The sequence below is a fragment of the Drosophila hydei genome, unplaced genomic scaffold (assembly GCF_003285905.1).
Source record: "Drosophila hydei strain 15085-1641.00,03,60 unplaced genomic scaffold, DhydRS2 tig00008122-arrow-pilon, whole genome shotgun sequence".
NCBI classification, from domain to species: Eukaryota; Metazoa; Arthropoda; class Insecta; order Diptera; family Drosophilidae; genus Drosophila; species Drosophila hydei.
The window spans coordinates 5,413,011-5,440,681 of record NW_022045833.1 but is presented as its reverse complement, the minus strand read 5'-3'; the positions used below and the strand labels follow the sequence as shown (position 1 = coordinate 5,440,681).

Genomic DNA, 27,671 nt, shown 5'->3' with positions numbered 1-27,671 from the left:
TTTAATCAAAATAAATGTAAACTGATATTGCCATACGTAAGCTGTTCATGCGATTAAATAATAAAACTCGATGTATATATAATCAAAATCCGATCAAATTGTAGTTTTATTCAAAAAGCACCTTAAAGTATGCGCAGTAAGTACGAAAAATAAGTTTAAATATGTCAAATTTTTAAAAACCCATATTAATATGTGTACCTATGTACATAAATATACATATGTTTTTCATCTGATGTCAGTTACAATTTAACACCGATACTTGTACCACAATGCCGTCGAACCAACCGCAATTCCGCAAGTTTAAGGATCATTTGTTTAAAGTAAGTTAATTACTAATGATTATTATTGATTACTTTTATTTCTTAACTTTGAGCTTATTTCAAAAGAGGCTCAAGCGCTTGCAGACGAGGAAACCGCCACCAAATTTAAATAGAAGCTATTCAGCGAAGCTTGCCAACTCCATCAAACGTCGTGCACTTAATATACAAGCCAAGGCCACACCTACTTCATGCAGAGCCAAAAGAAATTTGCGACTTCAATATGCCAGGCAATATGCAAAGCAGCAGCAAGAACGAAATCAGCAACGTCAGTCGCAACGCCAAAATCAGCACCAACAGTCATTGCCAAAACCAAAGTCTTATGCCACGATTCAGGTAAGTAGATATAGACAATACCTTGCCAAACACCATTTACTATTTAGAATATTGCAGCGGGCAGCTGGGTCCAACAGTTTGTTAAAGAAGAAAACAGAAGAGGGCGAGATTATTGAAGAGATTGAGAGTAGCGATGATGATGATTGTATTGTGTTGGAACCGGATATGGCTAAAATCACTATAGATACAGATGATGACGCAGACGACGAGTCACCGAAGGAACCAATTAGCACCAAAATGGATGGAGACATTGGTACAGTTAGTCGTTTTGAAGTGGATAAAAAGCGGGAGCATAAATTATGGGAAAATTTTGCGAGGGGGACCAACTACAATAGCGTTGACTATGCCACAAATACTGCGAATCCATTATCAACGAATGATACTTCTTGCATAATCATTGATGACAGCATTGTTATTGATCAGTCCAACAAAGAAGATGGTAAAAATCTCGTTTCACAGCATTTATTAGATGATAGTGTGATATTTATACAAGAAGACTTTATACCCTTATCGAGGGTCAATGGTGATGATTTAAGTCCAAAGCGAAGACGTCATATGAACTCTACAGAAGATGGATTAAGAGCTGCTAAGACGCCAAGAAAGACTACACAACGGATGAACGAAAGCTTATTTACCTCAACGGAACGCAAGAAACTCGCCGATTATAATAGTAATACATATAATCCAGGTGTAGAGGAAAATGTGCCAATAACTCACAAACGTCCCATTATCATAGATGGCAGCAATGTGGCCTTTGGGTGAGCGTTCTTTACTCCGAATTTTTTCGAATCTAATCTAATTTTATTCTGTTGTCGTTTTGCATTCACAGTCATGGTCGCTCCAATGTATTCTCTTCGGAAGGCATAAAATATTGTATAGAGTATTTTCAGAAGATGGGACACGATGTAAAAGCTGTCATTCCATTGTTTCGACGCAACGCGAACAAATCATCGAATCCGGCCCTGCTCGATCAATTGTATAAGGATGGAAACATTGTATTTACACCCTGTAAAAATTTACCTAATCAACAGGCCATCAGCTACGATGATCGGTAAATATTGAAGGAGCTATTTTTATTATATATTGTCTCTCAACAATTTTCTTTTCAGTTTTATACTTCAGTTAGCTTACGAGCGCAATGCGGCAGTTGTGTCCAATGATAATTATCGTGATCTCATCAATGAGAATGCTGCTTTTAAGAAGATCATTGAGAATCGTGTAATTGGATATTCGTGGTGCGATAATATACTAATATTACCCAAGGATCCCTATGGAAGATTTGGGCCACCTTTGGCTGAAATCTTACGTTGTTAGCGTTAATAGTTTATTTTTTTATTTTTTATTTTTTTTCTTTTTCGTTAAAATTAATAAAGTGTAATTTGTATTGAAGTTAAATATATAATAGTTGTAAGATTATAGAAATACACTTGAAATGCTGTTTTTATATTTAGATTCTGGGCATAACAGAAACAACTGTCGTTGTGGATATAGTTGTAGTGGTTGTCGGAGCATCGACAGTCTCTATGGTTCCTTGATAATCTGGTGGCGGCTCATTTAAAGCTGTTATTGCCAGATTTGGATTACTGCATCCCAAGTCCGTTGTGATGGTCAGAGTGGAGGCGCCTAAGTTACCATCCTTGTTACAGATGTTGACCTCATCGTAGCTGGGCGGTAGATCCATGCCCTTCGGCAATATGGTCATGTCGTTGTTGTCCACTTCAAGGCAAACGCTGCCATTGCCCATGTTTGTATTGTTGTTGTTGACGCTTATTTCCATTTCACGTCGTGCTGAGAAATTTAATACGAAAATATTTAAATATACATAAATTGCTGTTTACAAATATTGATATATACATAAATATCTCTTATCAGCATAATTACAAATAGTTTTAGTTATATATCTTATCTCTTTTTTGCGCTAAATTCAAATTGTGATTTATCGGCTTGTCTTCACTTATCGATAACAGCGGTTTCACACTTTTGTCACTCTAAGCTGTTGCACTGCATACGCGCCTCGAACAGCTGACAGCTCAGTTCAGTAGCGCGCAGCTGAGCAAGCAGCAGCAGATTTGAAGCTGCTTCTCTTTTCTTTTATTAATATTTGTGTGTAAGTCTTAACAACAGTCACTAGTAAACAAGCACATGTATTGCAACTAAGATATTTTTAGGCGCGCACAAACATCGTAAGTGAAACGCTTTGACTAAGAAGTTTGGCAGAAAACTTCGATTAGTCATTTATGTAATAGTCAAATAATACAATTGCTGACGTTGTTTAGCCAATACAAGGTGAAAGTTTTTGGATGGCAAAATATGTAAATAGTGACTCAATGCAGCTGCAACAGGTTTTTGGGTTAAACGCCTATAGCAAATTAATTATTGAAATTTATATTAACAAAGTGTAAAGTGTTTGATAAATGATTTTCTTGCGTTGTCTTGTGTGTTGCCAATTTTTTTTGGCAGCTCAATTATGAGTGAAAGTTTACAACTATGGGTCAAAGACTCGGTGTTAAGTGTCTGAAGTCGTCCAATGCTCTACATTTTATCAAGTTGAATATTGCTTGAACGCAGAAAAAACAATTTAAAGGCTATCAAAGTTCAAGCACATTTGAATGCTGACTTTTTAAACTGTCCCTCAGTCCAAAGGTTTTTTGTTTTGAACTAGTTCTTCGGAGTAGAAGGCTGTCAGAGAATAGGAATGATAAACTACTCATATAACGGTTCATTGCGCGCAGCGCCGAGCTGACAGATTAGAATATAATTAATGTGAAAAGAGCTAAGTTAAATCTTTGCTGAGCTAGTTCCTTTGTGGTTGAACAGTTGACACTGAAACGGAATGACAACCTGTTGACTTAACGGTTCATTGAACACAGCTCGCGCTGGCGAAGAATATTTAAAATAAACCTTAAATAATTCTTTTTTATCTTTGCAGCTTCAACAGTGCTTCACACCTGTCTTAGATGCTACGACGCGTGCTGGGCTTTGGCGCCCTTGGCGCTGGCCTCGTTAGCACTGGCCTGAGCCTCCATACAAATGACTATGAACTGAATTCACTCGGAATTGTACGTTTGACGCGTTCAGCTTGCGCTGTGGTCGATGTGGCGCTCACCTACAAGCGGGAGCTTTATTATAAGGAGTGGGACAAGACGACGCCGGAATACAAAGCAGAAAAGAGTCGTGTACATAAAATCGCCGCTGAGAAGCTACTCGAGCTCATCTGCACAAATAAGGGTGTATATATCAAAGTGGGTCAGCATATTGGCGCACTGGAATATCTGCTGCCCAAGGAGTTTGTGCAGACAATGAAAGTCCTTCATTCGGATGCGCCACAGAATCCTATCGAGGACTTATATAAGGTCATACGACAGGATTTGAAACGTAATCCCGAGGATCTATTCGATAGTTTCGAACGTGAGCCGTTGGGCACTGCGTCACTGGCACAGGTGCACAAAGCACGACTGAAGACAGGTGAAACTGTGGCTGTTAAGGTGCAGCATCCATATGTCAAAGGCAACTCGCGCGTGGACATGAAAACCATGGAATTAGCTGTCAAAGTGCTAGCGCGCATATTTCCCGACTTCAAGATACAATGGCTAGTCGAGGAGTCCAAAAAGGTAATGCGTCTACTAAAGGGAGATTATAGACCTCTTACATACAATTTGTCGCTTCCAGAATCTGCCCATTGAGCTGGACTTCCTGAACGAAGGCAAAAATGCGGAAAAGGTAGCCGAGCACTTCAAGAAATATAGTTGGCTGCGTGTGCCTAAAATATATTGGGAGCTGAGCACATCGCGTGTGCTTGTCATGGAATATCTGGAGGGCGGACATGTTACGGATTTGGATTACATTAGGCAACATAAAATAGATGCATTTGAGGTGGCTAACAGGATCGGACAACTTTACTCAGAGATGATCTTCTCCACGGGCTTTGTGCACAGTGATCCACATCCGGGCAACATACTCGTACGACAGACGCCCAAAAACAATTTGGAAATAGTTTTGCTGGATCATGGACTCTATGCGAATCTTACTGATAAATTTCGCTATGAATACTCAAAGCTTTGGCTGAGCATATTGAACGTTGATCGCAAATCAATGCGACAGCACAGCGAGCAGTTAGGCATCAAAGGCGATCTGTATGGCCTGTTTGTTTGCATGGTGACTGGTCGACCATGGGATACGCTAATGCAGGGCATTAACAAAGTCAAATATTCCAAAGAAGAGGTGAAATACTCAACAAGCTCAAGATTCTTGTAGAAAATTTGTCTTACTTATTCTCTTCTTCTCCATTTTGCAGAAGAATACGCTGCAGAGCAATACGTCGCTTGTATTGCCCCACATTTCGGATGTGCTCGAGCAAGTGGATCGCCAAATGCTGCTCATATTGAAGACTAACGATTTAATACGTGGCATTGAGTCAACGTTGCGTACACAGAATCGCATGACCGCCTTTTGGGTGATGTCCAAGTGCTGTGTGCAATCCTCCTACGCGGAGCAGCGGGCCCAGCAGCCGGAGGCAGCGAAACGTTGGCATTTGAGGCTGCGCGAGCGCTGGGATCTATTCAAACTGAATGTCTATTACCTCTATTTGGGTTTAATTAATTTTGGATTTTTTGCGGCGCTCAAGCAGGTGCTTTAGCATGGATAGCACTTGAATTGAAGTACAAATTAAAATGGGATGAAAGTAAACAAAAATCAATTACCTCGTTGTGTCTGCAGGACCAATCTGCGTGCATTCTCCTGCCGCTTGCGTTGCAGGGAACTCTAATTTTGTGGTTGTTTGAAGAGTTAAATTAGCTAATTTAGCATATATATTAGATTTAAGTATTTTGTTACCATTATAACCACAAGTGGCATCAGTATGACGAAGAGAAAAAGTAACACTACGTAGAATGCATAGCCCGAATAGAAATACACCGGTTGCGGATCGTAATAGGGATAGTTTCCTGAATCGCCATTATAATACGGTAGCAAAGTGCTGGTGCTAATATTTGAGCTAATCGGCCAGATTGTGATGGGGGCTGCCGTTGTTATGGCTGCGGTTGCTGCCGCTGCTGTTTTTGCCGTTGCAGGTGCCATTCAAAAATATAGTTTCTACTCGTTGTGTCCGCTCAAATTGAACTGAAGCCCCCAAAATTGATGGGCGACCGACCACTCATCCATGGGTCAGGCTCATGGTGCACATATTTGCTTTGTAATCATTAGCTGATAAGGTTGACAAAAAAAAAAAACCAGTGCCTAGGCCAGGGGCTTAAGTTTGGTGAGCCGTTCGCCAGCCCCCGTGCCGCCTCCAGCAAGGCATAGCTTTATCTAATGAGGCGCTATGATAAATGTGTGCATATGACACACTAGCTGTGTGAACGTGTATCTTTCTATATTTATATATACAGATATATATATATATTTAAGATATATATGTAAGATATCTTTATATGTGTGTTATTGTCTGTTTATATGATTTATAGCAAGTTTTCTATTGTCAAGACGTTCCCTGTTTGGTTTTTTTTTTTGGGAGGTGTAATGTTAGCTTTAGGTATGGACTTTCGTTTATGAGAAACAGGCACGCCACGATATGGATTCATGTTTGAGTTTAATTAAAGAACTTGTAGCTATTAGCTTAATTGTAGAATAAATATGAATAAAGCCATCATTTTTTATATTGTGTATGTCAAGATGTTTTTGGCATATATTACTTCTTATATAGGGCTTGAATGTTGTTCAAACTAAAAATTTAATTATTTGGTTTATTAGGCGGCTGAATCTAACGAGGTAAATAATTAACGTGACTACTATAAGCATCGACTACATAACTTTTGTATAACTTATGAAATATGTAATAAGTAAATTTAACAATTTAATTATTTAAGTAAATTTTTGGTTTTTTAATTAAATTTACTTATTTAATTTTTAATTAATTACTTACACTTAAATAAATAAATTAATTACTTACACTTAAAAGAATTTAATTACTTATAATTATTGCCATTATTTGGACTTACTTTAAATATGTCTAATTACTTGTGTTGTAATTACGATTTGAGTGTAAGTCCTAGAGTATTATTTTATGGCATTAGCTATAATTACTAAAGTAATTAAGCAATTCATTTTGACTACTTAAATATTTGAGCTATTAATTATAAATAACAAAGTTATTGGGCTAAGCTTAATTACTTATGTAATTAAAGTCGTAATGTTTAATTACTTAAGTAATTAAAATTGTAATGCTTAATTACTTGAGTAATTAAAGTCGTACATAAGTAATTAGACTATTCATTTATGTAGTCATGCATAGTCATTCATTCATAGTCCCTTCCGCTGTTACTAAAAATTTCTTAAGTCACGAACACGAAATCACGATTTATGCCCATCTCTAACGACGTTGTCGATGGAATAAGAAACTAGTGCAAATATTTGCGATTATGTTTGCTTACCTTCGTCGACTTGCGACATTTCCTTCAATTGTTTGAGCATATAAAACCGATAGGCAATCATAATCGACTGCAATTGCAATGTCAAATATAATATTAACAATTAACAGTAATAATAGTAATAATAATAGTAATAGGAGCTCAGTTACTTACGCGTATGATGAAGAGGCAGAAGCATACGATGGCCAAGAGAATCAGCAGACCCGATGAATCCATTTGGAGTGCACTTTACTAATTTTAAACAAATGTTTTACGTATCTAAATTTCGATTGTTTCACAGATTTGCAGTAGCTTGATGATTCACAGTAAGCTCTGGCGCATGTTCCACGATAAGATATGAATATGGATACATATATAGAGGTATATATATAGGTTTATATATGTTTATTTGCGTTGAATTTGATTACATTTTAATCAGTATTTCAAGAATTATTTAGCTACCCAAATCGATTCGCGAGCTAGCTCTCTCTTTCACTATCTCTACCTTTCTCACTCTTTAATTGCGTGGGCGCTCGCCTAATTATGTGAGGACAACTCGATTTGGCTTGCGGATTGCGAATGGATTTAGCTGGCTGTTGCGTGCTAATAAAAATAATTAATATTATTAAGCTTTTTCATGCGCTGCCAACGGGTATTTTCGCTGCTATCAACCATCTAGATAACAGCATATTTAAAGAAGAAATATATATAAATGTAGATCCCTGTTTTTCTGCTTTTCTTGTTACAACTTTTTTGTTATTTAATATATCGACATTAAATTTGGTATACGTCAGATTTAGAGTGTTTGTTATATATGATACAATTTTTAGCCAAATCGTTTGTCTATATCATATAGCTGTAAAGGAAAAATCGGTTGCTTAATGACTTTTTTGTTTCGTTTTCTTGGTGCACATTTTACAATCTTTTACTGAGTAGCAGCATCTTAACAAGTTGACATAGATCAGCTGAATATATCATAGACTTCTAAGTCTAGGAATCGAATCTGATTTGAAATTTCAATACTTTTCAAGATATTTAAGAATATGTTTTTATCTATATTGTCCATACATCTTCCTCTAGGCAAATGATTTGTCGTTGAAACATGTTTCTGACAGCAAATTGTAGTCGACTCATTGTAAGTGCAATGTTTGTTAGGCCCCTCACTGAGCTGTTAAGTTACATATCATTTGCACTTCGGAACTATATAGTATAGGTACTATCAGCCGTCATATAAGTATTGGAACTTAATGCACTTGTAAGACGACATAAACTGCCACAGAAGTTATTTTTCTATAATTATTAGTTTGTTATTCTTCTTCTTGCCTTGTTTCTTAGCTAGGGTATTTCGTAGTTCGTTCATCCCCTACTCACTTTAATTCTTCTTCTTCTTCATGGCATTGCCTTATCTCGGTTTTTGCTCTGGCGGCCTTCTCTTCACTTCAATAAGCAGATTGCATTCCGCTTTTTGCCTGTTTATGGCTTTTTGGGTTATCGCTGTGCAAAGCCGCCAACAGGCGAGACGTGCTGTCTGTTTGGCCACGCCTACCAGCCCTCCCGCCGCCCACACTTGTATAGCAAATTGCGTAGACGTAGCAGCCAGCAGCCAGCAGCTAGCAGTTGCAGTCGTTAACCGTTAATTAAAGTGAATGGCCGCTCTGGCTTTTTGGCTGCGATGCACCTTGACCTGGCCCAAAGCAATCAACACACACACATAGACACACACCCACCTACACACTGACTCGCATATGATTATCGCTCTTTTGTGCATTGCGCTGGCTGATATTTTCGCCGTGTTGCTGCTCATTTGCATAAAGCCGCGGTTCGAACATAAATTATGGCAGGTGCGAACGTGCACCTGGGCGTACGAAAAAAAATCCTTAAGCTGTTGTTGCCGTTTCTTTTTTCTTATTATTGCATTATGCAGCATGTGTGTTGCTGTTGGCTGGCCTTCAACGTGTTTGTTCTCTTCGGGCTTTTGCTTTTCCACTTTGTGTCTAGCAAATCGCTTTAGACTTTCGGAAAAAGGGGAAAAAATTAAAATAAAAAACGTTTACTTTAAAATAAGAATAAATTCCTTAATTTTATTGTATCTCTTATTCAAAAGCAAAGTCTGATTTCATTTTTACCTAAAAGAGCATAGAGAACATATCTCCATCTTTAACTCTATCTCTGTTTCCATCTCTAATCATCTCTATCATCATATTGAGCATAAACCTGATATCATTTGGTAAGCCAAATGAAAATAGCTAATACCTATCTTAGATTATATATAACTTTTCATTTTATGTAGAACTACTGTTTGTATAGATTGTTGAAGAAGGTTTCCATATTTTTTCATTAAATATTTACACTTACCATATTGGGTCTTAAATATATATTTAAATATCGAGTGAGTGGCACCATAATCATTAATTATAATTTTTTATAGCTTTTTTCGTATAATATTTTAAAAAATTATTTTAAAATCATATTTTATATTCATTATTTATACATTCTTTTTTATTTATATTTTCATATGTTTATGAAAAATGTTTATGTTTTTGTTTTAATTTATATATGTTTATAATGTTTATAAAAATGTTTGTTTTTTTTTTTTAAATTTGTTTTAAATAAAACTCAGTTTTCATTGATTTTCCAAACATATATATATATATTTCGATTTAAAATCAATAAAACAAATAATGGAAAAAGCACCAGACACGAAAAAGTTTTTAGTATTTTTCATTTTTCATACAACAATTTGAATTACTCACATTAAGTATATGGTTTATATATAGTGTATATATATATGACTAACATCAATTTCATTTATTTATCAGTTAATATTTTTTTATTATAGTACATTCTAGATTTCTAAATTTATGGTTTTTAAGACTTGGCACAGTATTTGGAAATAAACAAATAAAAGAGAATTTAATTAAGGAATATATTATATCTTGCATCGATTTCTATTTGATTTCAATTCTCTTCTATATGTATATATATTTATTTAAAATTTTCTTTGTAATAAATAAAGCTTTGCTCTTCGCCTGTAAATAAAAAAATCACACACACACAACGTGAATGTGTGTGTGTGTATTTGTTTACTATTTGCGTGCATTTAACATGCCTCAATTCAATTGAAATTTAATTAGCTGACATTTTTATTTACGTTCTGTCTCTATATGTATGCATGTATGTATATATATATATTTATATATATATATATATAAATATTTATTTCCCATTGATTTATCGCTCGTCTAACTGCAAAAGAGAAATTGTAAAAAAAATGATATTATTTGTTTACTTAATTGTAGCGTAGCACAAATATCGTGCATATTATATAAATATTGTGTTTCAACGGTTTTTTTTAGCAAAAAATAGATAAGTTTACATTTAAATGCGTGCGAGAGGAACATAAACACAAGGGAAATGAAAATGAGAGGTATTTCTTATCAAATAATTTCCTTTAAAAGTATTTCCCCTATTTATGGTCTATCACAGATTAAAGCGCAAATATCCTAGCATGTTTTAATGCACCGCCTGAAAGTATGATATCAAAATTGTTAAATTCTGCGTGCTGCTCGCATTGTTTCCGAATTTTGTGGAGCATTTTAAAAATATTTATAAAATTATATGAATATTTTTTGTTTGCATGATGGCAAACAGCATAGCATAAATATGATATGTATTGTGTAAATTTGCTTTTGTATTGTTTTACAGACATAAAAAAAATGCATGGTCAACGGTTTTTTGTATGTGAGTGGCAGGCGTAGATAGTGCGAGTGCGAGTGAGAGAAAGCTGTTTCCATATAAATTGCCTTTTCATTTTTTCGCATAAGCAGAGCATATTTTAGCTCTAAGCCTAAAAGCATGCTATATAAAATTGAAAATTCCCTTTGATTTCGCATGGTTTGTGCATATTATGTGACATTTTAATGAATTTAAATGCGAATGTTGTTGTCTTGTTAATAGTTGCGTGCTGTTGTCGTTGTTGTTCCTAAGCCAACATTGTTAACTAAAATGTCAAACATATAAGACCTTAATCAAATATGCACGCACACACGCACACACTCACATAGTTTGTAAGGTAAAGTGTAGAGCAAATTGTGAAAGAAACACAAGACACAAATCAATTTGCATGAGGATTGAAACTTTGTAACTTGCCGCAGCCAAAACTTTGTTTAGTGTGTCTATGTGTGCTTGTGTGTCTAGCAATGTCTTAAATTTGAAATTCAAATTTATGAAATTGCAGCAGTTGAGGAGCACACACTCACATACAAACTAATATATGTATGGGCATACCTCTCACGCACACACACACATGCTAATATATGTATGGGCATTTCTCTCTTCAGCTCTACCCGCTCTTTCCCCCTCACAAACACACGCACAAATTTGTGGCTGATGCCTTTACAATTAGATGGCATAGCATACTTTTTCGGGCGCCCTCCACACACACACACACACACGTCATAAAAACCTTTTTATGTGGTGCAAATTTTATGAATAGTCTGGCAACTCCAGCTACGCCCCCAGCCCCTTTTTGACTTTGTGTCCATTTGCCTGTTGTAAGTCGTTCAGCTGGAATCAAGTTGTTGGCACAATTAGTGTGGGCGTGGCTGTGGCTGCTGCTTGCTGTCGGTTGTCAGTTGTCTGCCGCCTGCATGGGCCTTGTTGTTGGGGCGTGTGGGCGTGTCTGCTGCGGCTTTCATTATCGGGTACGTGCCTCATTTTGTCCATGAATAAAGTTAAGTAAAATTAATTGCGTAGCCGCTGGCGCCAAAAGTGTGCGAATTGTTGCCGCTTTTGTTTGCTTACTTTTTTGATAACAACAACACCAACAGCAACAGCAGCAATTACAACAACAATTATCTGAACAACAACAGCAGCAGTAGCAGCAACTCGAGCAAAGTTTTTTGAATAATTTCATTAATGTATTTGGTAAAAATTTGTTGGCGCGTGAGATATTTGCACGTAATTTTCATACACACACACATACATATACAGCATCTGCTTATTATAAATTATAATTAGCTCAGCAAAAATATGAACAAAAAAAATTAATTTTGTTTATTTTGGACGCCAAAACAAACAAAACCAAAGGCAGCGCCACATTTGAGGGTTTTAAGCGGAGCTTAATAGAGTTATAATTTTAAGAAAATTTCTTAGCTATGTTAATGAAAACAATCAAAATATTTCAAAATTTTGTTTGTAATTACCCCAAAACAATGCGCCTATATAATGCGCTGAATTCCCAAAGATCCTTAAATTCAGCCTATAAACAATATTCTATGATATTCAGCTAATTTCCATGGTATTCAGCGAATTTGCAATTTACCAATTCAGTTATTTTCAGTAATATTTAGCAAGTTGCTATAGGCTGTCAGCTACGTATTATATTTTCATTAGTTAACAATTCATGGAATTTTGATAATATTTAAATTTAAATAAAATTCAGCAAATTAATATATTCAGCAGATTTCTCTATTGTTAAATAATTTAGCACATTTGTATTTATTACAATAATTTTACAATAATATTCAGCAAATTTTTATTCATTCAGTGCAGAAAATATATAAAATTTAGAATTCAGTAATTTATCATGAATTCAGCAACTTTGTATGTCATTCAGCTGATTTTGCAACTATTCAGCACTTACTTAGAATGCTGTAGAACATTTTCAAATTCATATTCAGTAATTCCGTTTTCACTTTTTACAGGGCATCACATAGCCGTCCGTTACAAGCCTTTGCTTACGTTGTTTATCAGCCAACATTTTTAATTATACTTTTAGGATATTGGCAAAAAGTTTGCACTCCAAGCAGATTGGACAAACAAAAGACAAAAACAAAAACAAAAAATAATAATGGTCAAGCGGTCGAGTTATAGCCAAAAGACCCGAAAAACAACAGCAAAAATAAAATGTAAAAAAAAAAACAGGTCAACAAAAATGTTGTACAATAAACTTTAATGAATTACAATTTGGCAGCGGAGCAGGAGGGCTTGGGCCTGCAAATCCTTGAGCAAACAGCAAAAAAACCAAAATGTAAAAGGAAATGAAAATATGTCGACGGAAATGAGCATTGACGCCATTGCTGCTGCTGCTGCTGCTGCTGGTGCTGCTACCCGGCGTATTGGGCATTTGAGCTTTAGAGACTTCCAATTGGAATTACCCAAGTGTGCGTGTGTGTGTGTGTTGGTCAAGTCAAGTTGCCTTGGCGCTGATTTCGCTCCAATAAGACGAGTGGGGCATTAAGTTGCCGTTTCATCATTGTCAACAGTCGCAGTCGCAAACAATAAATATTGTAAACAATTTGTTGTGCCTGATGCTTAATGCCATCTTCGTAGCCCCGACCCTGCACCCCTCTTGCTGCCCCTCTCTCACTGTTTTGAAATACCAGGGCAAATATTTGTACACGCCCAAAGAGGAAATAAGGTTCCAATGCGAAATCCGCAAAACCCTTCGGGCCCATAAATTATCATCATCAGCAAATGGCTGTGGCTGTGGCTGTAGCTCTTGGCACTGCCTCTACTCGCTGCGTTTACAATTTCCAATTGCCGCATACTGTTGCAAAGTTCCACTCACACACACATACACAGCCCGCCCACTTCCTTCCCGTTTGCCATGTGCACGTGGCCAATGTGGCATTAATTAAATCAAGCATCATTAAGCGACTGTGGCAGCAGACACCGCGTGGGCGTGGCTGTGGTCCTTGAGTGCATTTGGATTTGCCGCCAAGTGGCGCACAGTGCGCAAACGATGATTAATTTTACACTAAGTATCCCATAACCTATCGATATAAGCATTAAATATATGCCATAGTTTCCAAGTCTAGCTTGCCATCTCACTCGCACAGCCTGATCGAGCTTAACCCGCTGAATTGCACTGAGTGTCATTTACCTATCGATACTTATGCTCAGTACTTGCATTTACTCAGACGCTTCTCTTAGTCTTTTTTCTCTTCTCGCTCGCACACACGATCTCGATCCAGCGTGCTTATCCTGTTATTTGTGTATTCTTTACTTTGTATTCTTGCAGCAACGCGTTGTGTGTAAATAGACAGAAAATGCCGCGTATCTCAAATTGAAAGTGTAATTTATTTTTTTTATGGTGTGGTTTTATTTTTTGCGACCACAGTGCAACCGTGTGTAATTGAAAATTGCAAACCTCGACGCTGCTTGTTACGTAAAATTTCATTTGTTTAAGTGTAATTTTATAGCATTGCCTGTTGTTGTTTATAGCGTAGTGTCTATTAAAGTGTGTGTTAAGTGCTCAATTGGACTCGAAAAGCAACGCCGACATCATTACTCATCTAGTCTAAGGCTGTTTGAAAGGCGTACAAGAAAGTAGGTAATATACATATATATAAAGTAATTTCTAATCATTAAATGATTGAAAATATACGAACATACACACTTACAAACAAACATACACGTACATAATTATGATGATTAATGAGTTTGCTCATAAATGGCTTGGAGAGCGAAGGGAAATTTAATTTGTAGTTATGTCTCTGATAGACTAGTGCTTTTTCCTCTCGCCAAATTAATTAGTATGAATATACATACGTACACATGCTTGATCTTTAGCATGCTCATAAATGTCTAAAAGAGACAGAGACGAGAAGGAAATTTGGGAATTTCTTTCGGGACATTTTGTTTAAGCATGCATAAATTAAATGCAAGTGCATTCTTTCCTTTTTTTTTTTTTTTTTTTTTTTCGTTTTTATTTCTTTATTTTGTTGCAGCTTATTGTCTTAGACTCTATAGCGCATTTAGCTCTAAACCTTAACTAATGGGAGGGCAGATATGCCAATTATTCTGCACTTGTAGCTACTATCTTAATTAGTTCTAATATTGTCTAGAGGATGCAATCTCTTCAGTCTTCGCCTATTGTTGTTTATAGCCAGGTTGCTTGCGAGATGGTTAGGATGCGCTGCAAGTCTGTCCGCGTATCTTGAACTGTGTCGCCCAATGAGTTCAGCAACTGTGGGAATTGCTAAATCCCTATGTAAGACTGAGTTTCTTACAAACCAGCTGGCTCCAGTCCATCTGCGTAGTGCTTTATTCTGCAGGGTCTGAATTTTGTTCCTTGTAGTCTTCGCCGAGGAGCCCCATAGAGAGATACCATATACGAAGGTTGGGACAACTATTGCCTTGTAGATGGCGGCCTTGCTGCTGTAAGACAACTTGCTTGAAGCTCTCAGCATCCAGTCGAGGGTTTTTAGCTTGCTTTTGCATTTTGAGGTTACTTGACTTATGTGCGCTTTAAAAGTCAGCCTTCTGTCAAGAGTGATACCAAGGTACTTTACTTTTGAGGCTTTGGGAATAGTGGGCCCCAATGCAACGCTTGGGCAATCTCCTCTTCTAGTGGCGAAGGTAGTATGTACAGACTTTTGTGCATTAATGGTGATACACCACCGTTTTGCCCAGCGTCCGAAAGAGTCCAGATATTTTTGTAGTGAGTCTGAAGCTTCTTGCGCAGATACGTGACGTGATAAGATGGCGGTGTCATCTGCATAGGTCGCTATGAGTACTGCATCTGTACTTCCTATATTTGGCTCGGGAGTTGGCATATCTCCTGTGAATAAAGTATAAAGTGTTGGGCCTAGAACACTACCCTGTGGTACTCCAGCCATAATTGGTCTAGTCAAGGATACTGTTTGCCCCCTTGACACTTGGAAGGTTCTTCCAATAAGGTATGAGGATAGCAACGCGAAAAATGGGGCTGGAAGGGTGGTCCTCACTTTCTGCAGCAGTCCCAGGTGCCAAACTCGATCAAACGCCTGTTTGATGTCTAAAAAGACGGCAGAGCAGTACATCTTTTCTTCAAAGGCTCCAAGGATATGGTGCACAACTCTGTGAACCTGTTCCGGTGTTCCATGCTGTCTCCTGAAGCCAAACTGATGGTTTGGAATGGCCTCCTGGCGTCCCAGATGTGTCAGTACTCGTTCCAGAAATATTCTTTCGAATATTTTGGAGAGTACTGGCAACAGGCTAATTGGTCTGTACGACTCAATTTCTCCCACGGGTTTGCCAGGCTTAGGAATCATCACAATCACGGCGCGCTTCCAGCAGGCTGGAAAGTGCCGGATGCGGAGCATGGCGTTGTACACCATAGTTATGTAGTCTATGGTGGAGTCAGGCAGTGCTCTAAGGACTCTGCCGTTTATTAGATCATATCCAGGGGATTTTTTTGCCTTCACTCTTCTGATGTGTTCAAGAACCTCTTCTTTTGTACATCCAGTTATCTGGTCTTCAGCTGGGAGGGGCGAGAGAACGATGTCTTCTGTTGCTTCGATTTCTGAGGCCTCTGCGGTAATCACCGGCGTGAATTGGTCTTGAAGGTGGTTTGCAAAAGCCTCAGCTTGAGCTTCGTCTCCAATGTGCCAGGAACCAGAAATGCTCCGAATGGGATGACGTCGTATTGGCTGCCGTTTGAGCTTTCTTGTAAATTTCCATAATTGAAACTCTGCGTCAGTGGGCGATTCAGCTCGTACCAGCGCATCGCTGATACACCTCTTTTGAAGCAGGGCGAGAGCAGCTTTAAGATGCCTCGTGGCTTCGTTGTACATGGATTTGGCATCAGGCGTGCGTAATCTTAACCAGCGTCTCCTGGCCCATCTTTTGTGTATTAGTAGGTGTTGGGCCTCCAAGGTGAGGGGGATGTTGTACGGAGACTGTTGTCTTGTTTGGCAAGATGGTGGGGCGGCTTGGTGCGCAGCTTTGACTATTTCTTCCTGCAGTTTGTTTGCTGCGTAGTCCACGTCTTCAGGAGTGTTAAGTTCCATTTCTATGTGCAAAGAGTAATGGAGCTCGCGCCTAAAGACTCCTAAATCTGATCCTGCTGGCAGTAGTTGTTTCCTAATGGGCAAGGGCTGTGGCTGCGCGTGGATTGTGACTATTAGTGGCAGGTGGTCAGAGGATAGGTCCAAGGATTCTTCAATGGTCAATTGCCGGTCACAGATGCCTTTGTAGACAGCGAAGTCGATTGCCGAGGGCCTGTGTCCATTAATTGGGTAACGGGTGGGGGCTCCAGTCGCCAATATGCTGAATTGTAAGTTTTGAATCGCCTCAAATATGACTTCTCCGCGACGATTCGCACTATTGCTTCCCCAAAATGGGTGCCATCCATTCCAGTCGCCGCCGATGAGGGTCTTATTCAACCTTTGGCCTAGAACCTGTTCCATGTGATGATCACACAGACCAGTGTTTGGCGGAAGATAAATTGACGCAACTTCGATCGCTCCAATAGACGTAGGCAGGGTGATGGCTGAGACCTGCATTGTTGCGTTGCAAATTGGCAGTAAAGGTGTATGCGGTATTGTTGCTCGTATGAGGATTGAGGATCCACCAAAGCAGTTTGCTCCTTCACCATGAGCCTGATAGTGTTCGTATCCGAAAATTTGTGTAGTGGGGCACTCATGAGTTTCTGTTATTAACATTATATCTATGTTTTCTTGTGAGAGAAACGCAGCCAGTTCCTGAGTCTTGTTTCTCAGGCCATTGGCGTTCCAGATACCCACACGTAAAGCCATTATTTGTAGGCAAGCTTGGTTATGATGGCCATTAAACTGTTTAGCATGGTTGCTTGTTGGGATTGTACTTCTCGCATCGCTTTGAGCTCGGCATTAATTGCGTCAAACTGACGTTGTTGTTGCTGAAGCATTTCAGTGAACAAAGTGTCACTTGTGGTATTCTTATTTGACGGTCCACCTCTAGCGGCCTGTGCGTAAGAAACACCACTAATAGGCGTTGCAAAGCTCGTGGCTTGGGTAATGCTCCGGGGCCTTGTAATTTCGGAAGCAGTACTCGGACCCGTAGACGGTGTTTGTGTGGGACTCCTTTTTTGTGCTGGGGATTGCAATTTGCGCAACCGCTTGTATACTTGGCAGCCCTTATAGTTGGCTGGGTGCTGTAACTCACAGTGCACACAAGTTGGTGCCTGGTCCTTTTCGCGGGTGCAGTCTTTGGATGCGTGTTTCCCGGCGCAACGCACACATCTGGGAGCTTTGTGGCAGTAGCGTTGTGTGTGTCCAAATTCTTGACAGCGATGGCATTGTGTCAGGTCGTTGTATCTTCTTGGCAGTTCCACTGTGCAGCGTTGCCTGCAGACAACTCGAATGTCCAAAATTTCTTTGTTGTTGGGGGCCTGAGCCACGTCAACAAAAAATATATTTAGCGGTGTTTTGTCCATACGGCTCAGTGGGTTGTGCACATTTGTAATTGTGTGGCCTTTGGTTTCCAATTCCTTTTTAATTAGTGTTGTATCAGTGCTGGAGTGAAGCCCTTTGAACACGACTCTATATGGTTTGTCCTCCTTAAGCTGGTAGCAGTGGAACTCCAATTCCAGCTTAGTAAAGTGGTCTATAACTCTGCGATAGTCCTCACTGCATTGGGTTAATACACCTATGTTATTCTTCTTTGGCTTAATTACGTATGATTTAGCATCAATTACTTTATCTATTATCTGTTGAAGTAGGGCCACAGACTTGATGTTTGGACACCATATGGGGGGCGGACGAGGTTTCGGTGTAGTTTGCTGGTCGGTCAATACTGGGGCTTCTGGAGCTACAGGTGATTCGCTGTAGTCTTCATCTTCTTCTACGAGCAGTGAAAATCGATTTTCTGATATTAATGCTGCATTGCTGGTGCTTGGTTCGTCGAAGATGAGCCTTTTCTTGATGGTTTTTGGTGAATTTGGCTGTTTACGTTTCGTGTTTTTGTTGTTAGTGATGCCTTGCACGGAGGCGATATCTATTTTTGAGTTTATTGGCATGATGGAGGCTTGCCTATTTGCCATCACAACGTTAAGCTGGGCTTGCATTTCTGCATTTACCTTTACAGCTGTAGCGAGGTTATTGACATTAGATGTCATCGCGGATTGTGCTTTTGAGTGCAGGCGCACTCGCGCCAAGCGACGAAATTTCGTAAATTGCAATTAAAGCAATTGAGTTACGCGGAAGCAAGCGATAAGAAAACGCTGCGTGTGCGGTTTTTGTTGCTGTTGCGTTGAAGAATGCACCGCAAAGTTCTATTTTTAGAACTCTGCAGCAGTAGAGCTTAAGCGAAGGCTGTTCGAATTCACGTCTTTACAGGTCGAACGACTGATCGCGATTGCATTCTTTCCTTAGGTTAGAAATGCCCAAATGAGAGAGAGAGAGAGAGGGGAATTTTTTCGGGACATTTACTTTAAGCACGTATAAATTAAAAGACAACAAAAAATTTGTTATTACATTCTTCTCCTATGTGTGCAAGTGCATTTTTTTCACTAGCCAAAATGCATTGTCTTTGCCCAATGTCTGGCAGCCGGCCAAGTCCAAAAAATGTAATAGGTTTGCCAGCTGCGCTTGTTGGTTTAAACAACAGCAAATGCACTTCGCAGAGGCATTTTGTTGGTTGAGTGGGTTGGGTAAGGCACACAAACACACACGCTCCAGCCAACTGAGACACACACACACACTCACACACATGTGTACGCACTCTCATGCACAGTGTGAAGCGTCGCCCTTTTCTTTTGGCTTAAATGGGCTTAACGTTCACAACGTTCTATTTATTGCGCCTCTTGTTGAGGCCATTTTTCACTGGCGAGGATTTCGGCGCGCTTGAACGCTTGAAATTTCATTTGCTAAATGTAATTCGATTTAAGTTTAAGGCATTCGCCATTTGCTTTTAGCCATTTGCTTTTTGCCGTTTGCCATTGTGAGAGAATTGCAATGAATTTTTCATAGCTAAGATTTTTTCTCTTTCCTTCTTCAGTTTTCTTCTCTACTTCAAGCTTTTAGTTCATTGTGCTGCAGCAAAGTGCAGCAAATAAATATAAAATGCATATCTCTTACCTATTTTATTTCTTTTTCCATAAATAAATATGGCTTAAAGTGTCTTTGAAAGTATTTTGAATTTTGAATTTCTATTTCTATTTAAACTAAGATCACAAAAAAGGAGCTTAAACTGCGTTAGCTTATATTAGAAATCGATTTCGACAAACTTTTAACATTCTACGACAAAATATTGTGTTTTGTGTATTCTGTTATGAAAACATATTCCAAATTCTAGGAATTTGAACTCCTATTTCTTTTATGTATGACCCAAAATTGATTGATTAATCGAAATATAAATCCGGCTAAAATGAGTAAAGAACGCATGCCAAAAGCTCTTTAGAGCTTAAAGCTGATTAAATTGCTGCACAACTAAGCGCACACAGAAATGACCTCATCAACTTGATTGCAATTCCAAATAATTTGACTCTGCTGCTCCAAATGGATTCATCTAAAGCTCGTCTGTTGCAGCTTGATTGAAAATTTATTTGATTATAGTTTTTTTGTTGCTGTGGATTTTAAGCTTTGTTAAAATATTCATTTGGCTAGTGCACTATGCAATTTCACTGATTTTGCTGCTCTCAATTAAATTATAAATTTGAAAATGGCTTTTACGATATTCGTTTTTTTTTTTTTGTATTTTTATTTTGGGGAAAAAGCGCAGCACTTGGACATCAAAATTGTTTTTGCATATTGCTTTGTGGCGCTCCGCACAAATATGGAAATGGCACTTGTCCATGGAACTATGTAAAATCAAATTTGCTGACCTTGCCCAAGGGGGTCGGGAAGGGGGGGCGGTGGATGCTGGGCGAGTGGTGTTCGTATGCTGCGGACTGTGGGTGCAGCCAAAAATTTTGTTGCGTCTCGTATACTACAATCGGCTAAAAATCCTCAATAAAAACAGCAACAACAACAACAAGCAGAAAGCACAACTGGGCTAAAAGCAATAAACTGGTTGAGTTGGCCAAGTGGTTTTTTGGCATTGCCAGTGTTGCGGTTCCCGTTTGCCCACCACTGCCACGCCCACATAGAGCGCCGCTGGCCGTGCTGAGAAGTGGCGCTTTGCCAACTCAGCAGGCATTTAGTTTTGTGTAAAATGCAATTTGCTACTTTTGCATAAAAACCTCATTGTTCTTGTTGTTGGCATACTCTATAAAGCGTTGATTAAGGGGTATATGAATTTTTGGCCCTAGCAAATTTAGCAAATTTAGCAAATTTTTATTATGCAGCATATTTTTTGTGAATTGTTTCAAATTGTGTTGAGCACTTCAAATTCAGTTTGAGAAATGTAAAAAAAGTTTACTCTGCAGTTGAGCTTGCTGCTAAATGAACTGCAACAAGGAACTAGTTCACAAAAGACTTAATTGAATTGGTGTAATTAAGGTTCATGAGTTGAGCTTGTGCTTTTAAATATATATAAGCAAAAAAAAAAAGAATTTACTCCAGACTAGGAACAATGCTCTTATCATTAGAATATATAAAAGTAATAAAAAAAAAATACATAGAAAAATATATAAAAAAGTAAACAACAAAACTTTTTTAAAAATTAACTTTAAATTGACAGATTAATAAACAAAATTTGAACTAAAGTGAAACTAATTGATTTTGTATAGCAAAACTTATGATGAACTCAATAGGCTATCCATCCTATCAAAAAATCAGATCAGATTAGCTGAACACAAATTATATGAAGTGCTGATTTATATACAGATAAAAGCAATAGTTATTTATAATTAATAGTTTCAGCTATCCCCCTTGTAAATGTAATTTGAGCTCGAACATGCAGTTGCATACGCCAAAGCAAACTTTAGCTCATTAGCGCACACAAACTAATTTACAAAAAATATAAATTTGGTTTTATTAAGCTATGCAAACATTTTTGCGCATATAAATTATTCGAAATTAGTTCCAGCATCGAATTACAAATGCAAACTACGAGTGCATGAGAGTGTTCTTCCATAGCCGCTGGATAAAAGTATGTTATGAAATTTAAATTTTACGAAATTGATGAAAACTATTTCGAAAGCTTTAAAGTGCGCTTTGCGAAACGAACATTGTATGAAATGGCTTACAAAACAGCTATGTGGCTTAAACACCTGGTAAGGCAAGACAGAAAGGAAAACCCAAAACATGATTTTGTGTGCAGCTTGTATAGACACTGCTGCCTTGCCAGAGGATTATGGCTTATAGTATTTTTGGCATGCAAAAGATGGCATACAGAGAGATAAAAGAGATAGAGCTAGAGTCTAGACCTACCTGAAATTTACGTAAATGGCTCCACTTGCTGTTCAGCATCCAATAAGCTTAAATCGTTGAATGTTGAACAATTTTCCAGTACTTGGCTGCTGGTTGCATTAATTAAATCAAAATCAATAGCCAAACGATGCTCGGAAGAAGATTTGCATTCCTCCGCCTCCCCATCGTCCCCATCCTTCTGCTCCTGTTCAACTTTGCTGCAGCAATTCTCTTGGCAATCGACGGCATAACAAAGCTTTAGCTGCTGTTGCTGCTCAGCTTGATGATGTGCATTAGCTAGTAGCAGCATTTGCTCTTCGTAGCTATAGCCATAGTCGTATTCATCGTATTCATCCATCAATGAGTGCTCCGAGTAGCTTTCGTCATCATCGTCGGCGCAATCGAAATAGCCGCTCTGTGTAAATGCGTAGTGAGTACTTTGGACTAAAAAACTTCTATTCGAATACTCACCTGGCAGTCCAAGCAACGGCAATTATCACAGAGGCTGCAGCTAAGTCCTAGTATATCTGCTGCCTCCTGGTACAGTTCATAGCTCGAGGACCTGTTGTTGGTCAATTGCTGCTGCTGCTGCTGTTGTTGTTGTTGTTGTTGTTGTTTATGACTCTCCAACTTCCGTTCGGCTTCAGCTAACTTGTTGTTGCTCTCATTATGCATGCTCCAATTGTTCAATTTATTTTGCTCTGCTCCTGTTTGACTGTTGTTGTTGTTGCTGTTGTGATTTTTCATGTTGCTGTTGTTATCCTTGCTGGCTGAGTGAGCCGCAAATGATGATGATGCGGCCGCTGAAGTGGACGTCGACATGGTTGCTGTGCTGTTGAGCTCCGCCTCATTGCTGTTGGCCCTGAAATGAAAAGTTTTTTCTCGTCCTGTATTTAGCTTTTGGTTGACTAAACTAAACGCCCAATGCACAAATGAACAGGAACCTAGCATAGCACAGGAAGCGTAGCAGATGAGGAAGCCCAAGAGAGAGAGAGAGGGAGAGAGGGAAACTCGGCACGCGAGAAACGGAGCTATGCAAATTGAAATAAAACGTAGCATACTTTTCAGCGCAATTTAATTTAAGCCCAGCCATAAGTCGATCTATTTAAATACAGTCAAAGGGAACTTAAACTGTTTTTGGCTTGAGTAAAATATATAAATAGCTTTAAATTTGTAAAAAAAGAGAACGTTATTGAAGGTAAAATAGAATTGTAAGTTATTATTTTATGCATCTCTGTTCTTTCTGCTCATTGGAAATGGGAAATGGGTGTATAATGGGCTTGTGAAACTGTTTGTAACAGGCAGCTGGAGGCGTAGCAGATCCTAGAAAATATATATTGTGGATCAGCCATGTTCGTCTGAATGGTAGGAATTCTAGCTGTGCCTGTGCTCAGGCTTCAGGGTATCTTGAAGTTCTTCTACGTGTTTTATAGACAATTTTAAAATTGTCTCAAAGTTAGAAGCTTTCTCTTTCTACTTATTAATTTTATCTTTAATATTTATACACTTTTTTTATTAATATTAAAATATTTATAAAATTAAATTTATTTAAAATTTAACTTATTTTTAATCAAATCGATTTCACTTATATTCCATAAATTCACTTAGTTCAGCTTAAGTTTTTGCCGTATACATATCCTGGTCATCTTCTGGGTTGCCAGGCTATTAAGCACTCTCAGATGCTGCTCATGACAGCTGGAACTTTAAGCCTGTCTGCCCGTTACACCTGGTCCATTTAGTTAAAAGAAAACCAACTGCATTGCAGCATATTATAAATTGGAGTTGCCTGTCCTAATGCTAAGTGCCTCTTATCAGGAATAGAGACGGAGAGAGAAGGAGAAGGAGGGCCAGCGAGGTGCTGCGTAAAAATGCAAAATAGTTCTAAAAGTGAGTGACAAAACTTTGCGTAAAATATTTTTCCTTTACAAAAAAAGAGAGAAAGAAATATGAAGAAAGTTATTTTGGGGCACACTTGAAAGCAGCTTGATGGAGTTGTCGCCAGGTCCCTGCTCTGCCTTGATGAATGTGCGTGGCGAAATTTCTCTTGTGATCAACTGTAAGAAAATGAGGCGGCAACTGCATTTCCCAGCAGAGCGGCTCTGTTCTAATTAAAGTTGCTAATAAATCAAAGGAACTTTGCTGACAGCCCCCGCTGCCCGCACTCTCGCCCTCGATATTCCTCCACTCAGTTGCAATTAATGAAATATTCAACGCTTTGCACTTTGACATCATTATTACGCAAGGACTCGCTGGCATTTCTTTAGGGAAAATTTATTTTTGGGCCTTTTGTGTGAAGGAGAGCGAAACGCAGAGAAGGTAAAGGAGACGCCAGCGGGCTTGACTGCTAGAAAAGTGCAATTTTTACATTTTATTATTTGTACCTTTTTTGTTATACTCGTTCGCAAAGTGGGTAGAGTATATACGTTTTAAGCAAGGCTGTCTCTATATTAAAGTTGCACTTGAACAACAAAGAGACCGGGTATAAGGCAGTCAATTACGCCCGACTGACACACTTTTTCAGTCACTTTTTTATTTTTTTTTTTTTTGCTGGCAACTTTTCATGGCTGCCACGCCCAGCAATCCCCTGCAGCTCGTTAGCTATTGAAATATGATTATTGCACTTCAATATATCGACGTTGGTGCTGTTGCAAGTTTTGCTAGCTGCCACATGTGTGCGGCATGCATTTTAATCAACTTTATGAGCCTCGAGCTGGAGCACTTTTCTCGCTTTTAGTTTAGGGTATCGGCATTTTAAGCGCTTCAACGACTTTCAGTTAGCGCGTTAATTTTTCAATTTCACAAATGGCTGAGCCAACTAAAGCATGGACTTGGTGCCACGCCTACCGCCCCACGTCCACCCAGCTGCACAAAGTTTTGCTCGCTGTTAAGCGCTGGTGATCAAAACTTATGACTTCATGAACAATGCAACACAGCCGAGGCGCAGCTAAAAAGGGGGCGTGGCAGGTGTAGATTGTATGGGGCTTGGGCTTAGAGTTCACGATGTGGCCGTGAACAGCTAATTGAATGCGTTTAACAGCCGTTAAGGGCGGCAGTGGGCCTCCACGTGAACTGACAGCTCAGCTGCAAACAAGTTAACGCCCAAGTTGTGCTCATTTTTGCGGCACAAACTGTCATAAGCGATGTGTTTTCCCAAGGCACAAGACGTGTTGATGATGACCATAGCATCTACTTGCTTTCACTCTCTGTCACTAGCTCTCTCTCGCTCTCAGCTACTGCGGCAAACGCAATGCGAATAAATATTAAATCGTTCGCTTAAAGTTAATATTTATAGGGAATTTGATGACTTCGCTATTAAAATAGAGTTTATGAGCAATAAATATTAGATTAAAGTGCAGTACGTGCGCTCAATATTGAATAGCAGCCACTTTTCGTATTTTTCAACACTACAAAATGGTGCTCAAAATAAAAATGAATTTGTTATGAGCTTACACGACAGCTTTGTGCTAGTTTAGTGCTTACAATCAGCTGCTTTAAGTCTTGTTCAACGCTACGAAATAGCATTCAAGTGCTGCTCAACACTATAAACTTATATAGCCAGCTTGTAGTGTTGAACAACACTTTAATGCTCTTTATTTTAAACACACAGCTTTCAGTTAATGTTGTGTCAAGCACTTGGTTTACTTATGTTATTCAACACTATAAAAATATATACTCATATAATAAAAATATTTCTGGAATCTTTATATTGATTATTTCTCAGTTTTCTTCTCTATATATCTCCCTCTTTGTCCCTATCTTGTCAATATTTCGTACCCTACGATAATGACTTTCCATTTCAAATTAGATATTGATGAGCTTCCATTCGATAGCTTATCTTCATATTGCTTAATCGAAAGTATATATAATATAATAATTCATTGTATCATATATTTCATATAGTTCATAACTAATTTGCTCTCTCTATTGTAATCGCGTTCCATTTCAGTGCTGTTATCGATAAGCTTTCAATTCGATAAATCATTTTACTTTCGATTTCTTTAGCTGCTCTTGCAAGCATAGCCTTCACTTGGACTTGGACCAAGTTTCATATCTGCGTGGCAAACTTAATGACAAAGTTGTTGTCATGCTCGCGCATACTTTGCTGAGAGAGAGAGAGAGAGATAGTGAGGGAGGGAGATAGAGAGGGAAAACTCGGCAAATTCCGTTGGCCCAATAAACTTGTGCCCCATAAAAAGTTGCCCACAATTTTAGCACCGCAATATGCCTTATAACATTTATGAGAATTTATAAGTTTTCGCCGCAGAGTAGTGAAAGGCAAAGGGCACAGGGCACAGGGCACCTACCTGCTGGGCTGCTGTGTGGTGCCGCAAGCTTCCGTCTCATCCGGTGTCAGCAGCTGCTGCTGCTGCTGGATGCTGCGCCATTTTTCTTCTTCGAGAAATTTCAGAAACTTTGTCTTCTTGGCAATAAGCGTTGATTTGACATTGGTGCATTTCTTTCTATTGGCCACAGCGCCAACAGATGCTGCTGCTGCTGCAGCTGTTGTTGTTGCTGTTGCTGTTGCAGCTGCAGCACCCTCGTGCGTATCGCAGCGGCATCTATGCAAGCCTGTCGCTGACAGGCAACCATTGTTATGGCTCCCAACTGGGCAATTGTTGTTGCTGTTGTTATTGTGGTTCTGCTGCTGCTGATTTCTGTGGCTGACATTTTGGCAGGCATCGCCAATGGAAGCCACATTGCAATTGAACAATTTCTGTAGCGCTGCCGTTGCCGGTGAACACATTGCGGTTGACATTGATGTAGCGACCGGATTTGTTGTTGCTGTGACAACAGCAACTGTTGCTGTTGCTGCTGCTTGTGCTGCTGCCGCTGCTATTGCTGCTGCCGTTGCTGTTGCTCCTGACGAACTGTTGCCGTTGCCGTTGCCGTTGGCTGTGCCAAAACTTTTGAATTTATGCTGCAAACTGCATGCGGCACTCGAACAACTTGCCCCAATTGAATTGTTTGTCCTGTTGCCCGTTGTCCTGCTGCTGCTGCTGCTGCTGCTGCTGCCATTCATTTCACGCCCTGTTGCTGCTGTTGCTCCAAAGTTCTGCAACATATCGACACTTGACCACACCAATTCGACCTTACAACATTTTTTATGAAGAAAACTTACGCCAAATGCTGGATTGTAGCTGGCATTGAGTACGTAAATAGAATTTTGATTGCTGCACTGATAAACCATATCGTCCATTGTTGAAGCTATATAATAAATAATGTAAATTTAATTTATATATATTTCATATATGTATAAATATAATATAACAATAATAATATAATAATAAATGCATTAAATTTATATTTTAAAAATCTTACTAAAATAATAACTCTTTCAGGCTGTCTATAATCCCTATACCTAGATTCGACAATCTATTATCTTATAATATAATATTTGTTTCCCAACAAGTTTTTTATACCTTTTCTTTTAAATTGTTTTTAATGTATTTAAAACTATTTACTAAGTCACATATTTTCTTTAAATTGTTATTATTTTTTTTAATTAGTTTTTAATATATTTTTTTTTAATTTTTTTTTCGTTTTTCTAATTTATTTCTTTGAGTGTTCTTCATCCG

General features: G+C 38.6%; 4 protein-coding genes across 5 annotated transcripts in view; 2 read left to right on the top strand and 2 right to left on the bottom strand.

The window, feature by feature from the left end:
* Window positions 1-66: 66 nt before the first annotated feature.
* LOC111593896 lies at window positions 67-1,982 on the top strand. Its single transcript, XM_023306965.2, has 6 exons — window positions 67-136; window positions 240-320; window positions 387-653; window positions 711-1,411; window positions 1,483-1,704; window positions 1,763-1,982. The coding sequence occupies exons 2-6, from the start codon at window positions 270-272 to the stop codon at window positions 1,965-1,967; spliced, it is 1,446 nt and encodes a 481-aa protein (XP_023162733.2). The 5' UTR covers window positions 67-136; window positions 240-269; the 3' UTR covers window positions 1,968-1,982.
* Window positions 1,983-2,021: 39 nt separating this feature from the next.
* On the bottom strand, window positions 2,022-7,321 carry LOC111593901. 2 transcript variants are annotated; one of them, XM_023306972.2, is made up of 3 exons: window positions 7,232-7,321; window positions 7,082-7,148; window positions 2,022-2,441 (listed from the first exon to the last, which is right to left on the bottom strand). In XM_023306972.2, the coding sequence occupies exons 1-3, from the start codon at window positions 7,292-7,294 to the stop codon at window positions 2,101-2,103; spliced, it is 471 nt and encodes a 156-aa protein (XP_023162740.2). In that variant the 5' UTR covers window positions 7,295-7,321; the 3' UTR covers window positions 2,022-2,100. The 2 variants fall into 2 exon arrangements, with proteins under 2 accessions (XP_023162740.2, XP_023162739.2); XM_023306971.2 differs by lacking the exons at window positions 7,082-7,148; window positions 7,232-7,321 and adding exons at window positions 5,354-5,414; window positions 5,487-5,982 and having other exon boundaries at window positions 2,025-2,441.
* On the top strand, window positions 2,607-5,289 carry LOC111593895 (uncharacterized aarF domain-containing protein kinase 1). Its single transcript, XM_023306963.2, has 4 exons — window positions 2,607-2,836; window positions 3,583-4,264; window positions 4,323-4,874; window positions 4,948-5,289. Exons 2-4 carry the CDS (start codon window positions 3,611-3,613, stop codon window positions 5,287-5,289), a joined length of 1,548 nt encoding a protein of 515 aa, XP_023162731.2. The 5' UTR covers window positions 2,607-2,836; window positions 3,583-3,610.
* A 2,957-nt stretch (window positions 7,322-10,278) lies between the features above and the next one.
* LOC111593883 (AF4/FMR2 family member 4) overlaps window positions 10,279-27,671 on the bottom strand; it is a gene marked incomplete at its 5' end in the record, with an annotated part of 41,380 nt that continues 23,987 nt past the window's right edge. Inside the window, 5 exons of the mRNA XM_023306949.2 lie at window positions 10,279-10,303; window positions 22,117-22,510; window positions 22,567-22,957; window positions 26,400-27,148; window positions 27,215-27,300. Of these exons, the coding sequence (XP_023162717.2) occupies window positions 22,124-22,510; window positions 22,567-22,957; window positions 26,400-27,148; window positions 27,215-27,300 (1,613 nt within the window). The remainder of the gene's footprint in view (window positions 10,304-22,116; window positions 22,511-22,566; window positions 22,958-26,399; window positions 27,149-27,214; window positions 27,301-27,671) is intronic.